This window comes from Ochotona princeps, chromosome 29 (assembly GCF_030435755.1).
Source record: "Ochotona princeps isolate mOchPri1 chromosome 29, mOchPri1.hap1, whole genome shotgun sequence".
NCBI classification, from domain to species: domain Eukaryota; kingdom Metazoa; phylum Chordata; class Mammalia; order Lagomorpha; family Ochotonidae; genus Ochotona; species Ochotona princeps.
Genome location: NC_080860.1, coordinates 4,658,032 through 4,665,640, shown reverse-complemented (window position 1 = coordinate 4,665,640; position 7,609 = coordinate 4,658,032). Strand labels below are relative to the sequence as shown.

General features: G+C 45.1%; 1 protein-coding gene across 2 annotated transcripts; it reads left to right on the top strand.

Moving 5' to 3' along the window:
- The first annotated feature begins 20 nt into the window (after positions 1 to 20).
- Positions 21 to 5,747, top strand: VPS29 (VPS29 retromer complex component). 2 transcript variants are annotated; one of them, XM_058656460.1, is made up of 4 exons: positions 21 to 163; positions 3,501 to 3,692; positions 5,038 to 5,273; positions 5,487 to 5,747. In XM_058656460.1, exons 1-4 carry the CDS (start codon positions 161 to 163, stop codon positions 5,602 to 5,604), a joined length of 549 nt encoding a protein of 182 aa, XP_058512443.1. In that variant the 5' UTR covers positions 21 to 160; the 3' UTR covers positions 5,605 to 5,747. The 2 variants fall into 2 exon arrangements, with proteins under 2 accessions (XP_058512443.1, XP_058512442.1); XM_058656459.1 differs by lacking the exon at positions 21 to 163 and adding an exon at positions 947 to 1,192.
- The last annotated feature ends 1,862 nt before the right edge of the window (positions 5,748 to 7,609 follow it).

The following is a 7,609-nucleotide window of genomic DNA, read 5'->3' as shown; positions in this document are numbered from 1 at the left end:
CTTCGTCTTCCGGTGAGGAAAGGCCCGTGCGGGTCTCCGTACGTCCGTCTCCCGTCGACCTGGCTTCTCATTGGCGGGTGGACGAGGTGGGCGGGTCTCCGAGGATCCTGAGGAAGAAGACGGCGGCGGCTGCGGGGATCGAGCCGAGCCTGGTGACAGGATGGTGAGCACCGCTGCTGCGGCGACCCGAGGCTGGGCTCCCGGCGGGGGGTGCCGCGTCGTCGGGGGCCGCGACGAGGCCCAGGGCTCCCGCCGGGCTCGGGCCACCCTAGAGGGCATGTCCGGTGCGGCTCGGGCGCTGGCCCGGGGAAGGCCCAGGAGGAGGACTGGGGGAGGAGACGGGCGAGCGGCCATCGCTCCGAGGGGCCGGAGGACGTGCCGGGGCTGGGCGCCCTTGCTGCAGTGGTCACGAAAACCCGCACGGTGCATCTGCCGCGGGGTCGCCATCCCCCGGGTGTGGGAAGAAGCCAGCAGCCTGGCCTGGAATGAACCTCGTCCCTGGACACACACACACCCTGTCCCTCGTCCCTGAAATGACGCCCTTGGCCCTCGCATCGCTGGAAGTGCTCGTGAACTCGAGTGCAGAGACCCTTTAGCGTAGAATAAAGTAAAAGTGTGAAGTCGTTGACATGGGGGAAATTGTGCGAATATGGCTGGGATTGGAGGGGTGGGGAAGATGGCGGTTTGGGACCCCCGCACCCTGGAGCTTCGTCCCGGTGTCCTCCATGGGTGCAGGTGCCCAAGCGCCTGGACCAGCCTCCGCTGGTTTTTCCAGGAGCTGGCAGGGAGCTGGATGGGAAGGGCATCAGCCAGGGCTGGGATGCCACACAGCACAGGAAGCAAAAAAGAATGGGCGTCAATGTGGAGAACAAGATTGGGAAACTTCCGACAAGGCGTATTCATTGAAAGTGTGCGTGTGTGCGTGTGTGTAAAAATACAGCCAAGTGATGCTTTTGGTATTGTTTTTGAGTACAGCTGATTTTTTATTAACATTTTCCTTCATAACACTCAGAAATCATTAACAATTATTTGCTTATTCATTTGATGTGGGTTTTTTGGTTCTTCCCCCCCCCCCCCTTTGGTTGGTTCTTTTTGTTGCTTCCTTTTAACATTGGTCATGTTTCACCCTCTTTTTTTTTTCATCCCCCTGTCTGCAATCAACTTCTTCATGCCACTAAAGGCTGGGCACAGAGTAAGTGTCTTCTCTTAGCTCCTACTAACAATGGTGGATGGGTGGCTGATGACTGGGTCGCTCACCCCTCCGGGTCTGTGCAACAGGCAGTACCCCCAATTCCTGAGCTTTGGGTTCTTTACTTGGTTTTAACAACACTTGTCACTTACAAGATCTTTGGCTGTCTTAAAATGACTTTACAAATCTATGTCTAACCTGATTTGACAAAGTGTGGACATAAGACAAGGACACGTCTCGAGACGTATTTGTTATGTGACGCTACTGCCCCGATAACTTTGTCACCCAGCAGGAAGCCAGAAAATTCTTAGGAGGGGTCCTTGCTCATCTGAAAGGTCGGCAGTGTGGTCAGAAAGATTAACAGTCCACGATACTTTGCACAATTTAGATCATCCACTGTTGTTATTGTCATCTCGACCCAGTGTCCCTTCTGGTAACTGTACGTTAAACAGCTTATTTTTAAAAAAATTAATCTCAAACAGGTTCATCCTGTTATAGATCTATATGCTTTAATGATTTTTGAGATTTTTCTTAACATAGCAGTCTATGTTTGCTCTTCTCTCCAATGCCCATGTTAACCATGATGAGGGAAGCGCCTCTTGAGTGAAGCTTTTCCTGTCACCAGGGAGAGGTTCACACTGATTACCATTGAGGATGTGTCCTCAGGGTCACAGATGTTCTCCACGCTCAGAATTGCCTTGAAACACCACAGGACTTAGGGACCGCTTTCCTTGGAAGTGTGCTGACTGGTAACTGTGTTACTTCATTTATCCTTTGTTCTAACGATGCGCTGGCCCTTCCTTTGCAGTCCTTTTAATTGTTGCGAGATGAATTAAGCTTGTTTTAGTACTCATTTTCATTTCACACATTTTGATTGTTGATTGATTTCAGTTTACAGAGTGTGTGGTGGCAAATCTTGTTTGATCCTATGAGATATTTAATGGCTTTGTTTAATGTCAATTAATAGTCATGCCTGTGAAAACAAAGAGCATGCCCGTATGTGGGTGGGTTGTCTGGATGGGGTAACAGCCCTTACAGAAGGGAGATGCATGCACTAATGAACCAGAAGAAATTCATTCTGTTCTCTTTCAAAAAAAATTTTAAAATGACATTTTTAACAGTTTTTTTTTCCATTTGGTTAAATGAAATAATGATATTTTTAAAGTCTTCAAATTTTCAAGTAAAAATTTTGCAGGAAGGGTTTTTTTTTTTAAGATTTTTTTTTATTGGAAAGTCAGATTTTACAGAGAGAAGCAGAGACAGAAAGATCTTCCATGCAAGGATTCACTCCCCAAGCGGCTGCAATAGCCAGAGCTGAGCTGATCTGAAGCCAGGAGCCAGGAGCCTCCTCCAGGTCTCCCACATGGGTGCAGGGTCCCAAGGCCTTGGGCTGTCCTCAACTGCTTTCCCAGGCCACAAGCAGGGAGCTGGATGGGAAGCGGGGCCACCGGGATTAGAACTGGTGGCCATTTGGGATCCTGGCGCATGCAAGGCAAGGATTTAGCCACCAGGCTATCGCTTCAGGCCCAGGATTTTTTTATTATTTTTTTTTTGAGGATGAGAATTATTTTTGTCCCCTGAGTCTATGCTGTAACTCTAGGCCACTTGCTAAATGCATCATTGAATTCATCTGAGTTACCTTCTTTTGTTCTAATGCACATGAGAGATTGTGAAAATGATATTTTTAAAGATTGCTAATAGTATTCAAATATAACAAGATTTTTAGTAAAGTGAGTGTATCAACTGTCAAATCAGAAACATACCCTTTGAAACTGAAACGGAATTTTTCTATGTAATGTTTAGCTAATAATGTACGGTAACAGAATTGATCAATTTTGGCAGCTCTTTCTCCAAGTAATTTTCATTTTAGCACACATTAGAGAATTATTTTTTTAATGAGTCCCTTTAATATAATCCTGGAATTTATAGAATTTATAACCTCATATGAACATTCAGAAATAATCACTCTTCAAAAATAGCAAATTTCATAAGACCTAGTATGTAATTTTGATTTACAATTTTTAAAAATTCATTGTCATCTGTCCATCTTAATGGATCACTTTAGATGATTGATTTTATTCTCGGTAAATAGAACAGTTGTTTAGATTGCATGTGTACAACTGCTTACGATGAAACAAGATTGGTTTAGAAGTGAGTACATTACCTGTCTGTGTAGGAACCGTATAGATGACTTCTCTCTCGGGTTCTGGAACACAGTAGGCTTCCTTCCCAAGGGGAGAAAGGGAAAGTGGATGTGTTGTTTTTGACACCGTGTTTAATAGATGCCTTGTCTCATCTTGACACTTGCAAGTTGGTGTTGGTGTTAGGAGACCTGCACATCCCCCACCGGTGCAACAGTTTGCCGGCCAAGTTCAAAAAGCTGCTGGTGCCCGGGAAGATTCAGCACATCCTCTGCACCGGGAACCTCTGCACCAAGGAGAGCTATGACTACCTCAAGACCCTGGCCGGCGACGTCCACGTCACCAGGGGAGACTTCGATGAGGTGATGCACTTCTCCCCCCTCCCTTCCCACACAGCTTCCTTCCTAGAGTCTTTTTTTTTTTTTAAGATTGATTTATTTTATTGAAATGTGAGATTAGATTTACAGAGGAGAGAGGTAGAAAGAGCTTCTCTCTGCTGGCTCACTCCCCAGGTGGCCACAATGGCCAGAGCAAAGCCGATCCTGAGCCAGGAGCTTCTTTCAGGTCTCCCACACGGGTGCAGGGTCCCAAGGCTTTGGGCCGTCCTCGACTGCTTTCCCAGGCCACAAGCAGGGAGCTGGATGGGAAGTGGAGCAGCTGGGACACAGACTGGCACCCATATGGGGATGCTGGCACTGGCTGGCAGAGGATTAGCCTCTCGAGCCAACATGCTGCCCCCTATTGCAGACTTGTTTAAGTTGATTGATAATTTTGTATAGGTTACAGATATTGTTATACACATGTAAGTGGCTCTTACCCTAAATAAATAAATAAGTTTCCCACCTCTGCTTTAGAGCATATCCAGGGGAATCCACATTTCATAGATATAAACAGAAATAAAGGGGCTGGGTTTGTGGCAGAGCAACAGAGTGCTGCTCTGAGTCCTAGCTAGTCTATTTCCCAACCACTTCCTGCTAATGTGCCTGGGAAGACTGCAGAAGATGACCCAAGCACTTGGGCGCCTGCCATTCATGTGGAAGAGTCAGACCGTGCACCTGGCTTTGGCCTAGCACGGTTTGGGGAGTAAATCAAATAGTGGATTGAAGGTATTTGGCTGTCCCTCTCTTTCTCTTTCAGATAAATAAACCTTTTGTGAAAAGAGGAAGAGTTGTATGATAAATTGCATTTTATCTTGATTTTTAAGCATGTCTTAAAGACCAAGAGGAAAGCAATCTGTAAAAATGGATCTGTTGGGCCTGGTGCAATAGCGTACTGGTTGAAGTCCTTGCCTTGCATGTGCCGGGATCCCATATGGGCCCCAGTTCTAATCCTGGCAGCTCCACTTGCCATCCAGCTCCCTGCTTGTGGCCTGGGAAAGTGGTTAAGGACGGCCCAAAGCCTTGGGACCCTGCACCCATGTGGGAGAGCGGAAAGACTCCTGGCTTCGGATTGGCTCAGCTCCAGCCGTTGCGGCCGCTTGGGGAGTGAACCATCGGGCGGAAGATTTTCCTCTCTGTCTCTCCTCCTGTCTGTATATCCACCTTTCCAATAAAAGTAAAAATAAATCTTTAAAAATAAATAAATAAATAATGGATCTGTTTAGGATCTTGGAATTAAAATGATCACATGAGAGAGTTAGGCAGATAAATCTTTTTAAAATCTCTGTCTCTGAAATGTGTATTTTGTTATGTCTGTTTCTTACATTAGAATCTGAATTATCCAGAACAGAAAGTTGTGACTGTTGGGCAGTTCAAAATTGGCTTGATCCATGGACATCAAGTTATTCCATGGGGAGATATGGCCAGCCTAGCCCTGCTACAGCGGCAGTTTGATGTGGACATTCTCATCTCTGGACACACGCACAAATTTGAAGCATTTGAGCATGAAAATAAATTCTATATTAACCCAGGTTCTGCTACTGGGGCATATAATGCCTTGGAAACGTAAGTAGTATACAGTTGGGGAATTTGGAAGCTTCAGTGATGTTAACTGCATGTGTGACATAGTACAAAGTAAAATGTAGCCAAATAAATAATTCTGTCATTTTTATATATAATGTCTCATTTTTCCTTGAATCCAAACTGCCTTAAGTTCCGATTTTCAGTGCTGCTGCTCTCCAGCCTGGAACACTGACACCTGTTTACTTTCACTTCCAGAAGCATCATTCCCTCGTTTGTGCTGATGGACATCCAGGCGTCTACAGTGGTCACCTACGTGTACCAGCTCATTGGAGACGACGTCAAAGTAGAACGGATTGAATACAAAAAATCTTAAAATCAGGCCTATCTTGATTTTTCTTTCCTTTTTTTTTCATTGCTCTGTTTAAAGCAAGTAATTAAACTCTTAAAAGCCACGCAATTGTATGACTTCTATAATATTTTTCACTAAAATATAACTTGTCTTCTGTTACTATGTAATTGCTCTCTAGGTTTCTTGTAAACTGCAGGAATTTATTTCATTTTCAGTATATGATTTCTATAGAAACATTGTCCACCGCACAGTAATAAGTCCTATGTAAAGTAAATTTTACCTTTAAAGTCTTAAAGGTCGATACTTGGAAATTTTCTTCTCTAGTAATAAATGTTTACTTTTTATTCTTTCTTGATGATGTGTTTAACTGTAAAAATACATAAAAACTAGAGACCAAATGAGATGGTGGATTAAGTATTAAAATGAGATGAATAGGTTCGTTCAGAGTTGTCTTGACATTCTGATTGTTGGACTCCAAAATGTAATCTAACATACAGACATTAAATCAGCAGTGATTTATTTTTGTAAGCTTGCACTTCCGGTTTTTAAGAGGATTTATTTTCTTTATTTAGTGGTAGAGTTAAGAGACAGATCTTCCATCCACTAGTTCACTCCCCAAATGGCCACAGTAGCCAGGTCTGGAGCAGGCAAAATCCAACAGTCACAACTCCATCCGAGCCTCCCCTGTGGGCACCAGGGATAAGAACCTGGGCCATCAGCCAGCGTTTTCCAGGCACATTGGAGAGCTGAAGCAGAAGTGGAGCTTTAGGACTTGAACCCAAACCAGCTGAACGTGCTATACCACAATGCTGACCCTCTGTTTTTAATGTTTTTTTTTTTTTTGAAAGATTTCTTTATTTTTATTGTAAAGTCAGATTTACAGAGAGAAAGAGAAAGATCCTCCCATGGTTCATTCCCCATGCAGCCACAATGGCTGGAGCTGCGCCAGTCCAAAACCAGGAGCCAGGAGACTCTTCTGGGTGCAGGGTCCCAAAGCGTTGGGCTGTCCTCCACTGCTCTCCCAGGGTACAAGCAGGGTGCTGGATGGGAAAGGGAGCAGCTGGGATATGTACAAGTATCCCTATGGGATCCTGGTGTTTGCAAGGTGAGGATTTGAGCCATTGTGCCATTGTGGCATTGTGTCGGGCCCACAAGCTATGGTTTTGACTTGCTGTTCCACACTGGGCCCAAAACGTTTTATTGTATTTAACACTCTTGGTAGGGAGCACCCTAGAATGAATATGTTAAAAATCCTGTAATTGGGCAGTGCCAAGGCATAGCAAGTTAGTCCTCCACTTGTCGTGCCGGCATCCTATATGGGTACTGATTCATGTCCTGGCTACTCCACTTCTCAGCCAGCTCCCTGCTTATGGTCTGGGAAATCAGTGGAGGACTACCCAAAGCTTTGGGACCCTGCACGTAGGAGACCCAGAGGAAGCTGCTGGCTCCTGGATTTGGATTGGCTCAGCTCTGGCCTTTGTGGTCACTTGGGGAGTGAATCAGGGGACAGATCTTCCTCTCTGTCCTCCTTTCTGTACATCTGACTTTCCAATTAAAAGAAAAAGTTTAAAAATAAATTCAGCAACAACCCAATCCAAAAATTGGGCAAAGAACCTGTACAGCCATGTCTTCAAGAAGGAGCATGCTCAGCACCACATGCTGACTCCAGCTTCCTACTGGCGCAGCCCTGGGGGGCAGTGTCAGCTCGGGCAGCTGGGCTCCTGAACCAACTTCCAGGCCCCAGGCCCACGCCCCTCCCTGGCTTTCATGGGCATTTGGGGAGTGAGCATCTGGGAAGATGTTGCTCTGTATCTTTCTGCATCTCAAATGATTCTTAATTTTTTTTTTTTACATGCTCGGTATCATTATTAGGGAAATGCAAACCAAGGACAAGGAGACACTCTTTCACACCTATTAGGATATCTACCAACATTGTGTTGGCTAGGATGTCATACATCACTGGCGAGAATATAAAATTATGTTTACTGTAGAAAATGAACAGAATTGCCATAAACTCAAGCAATCCCAA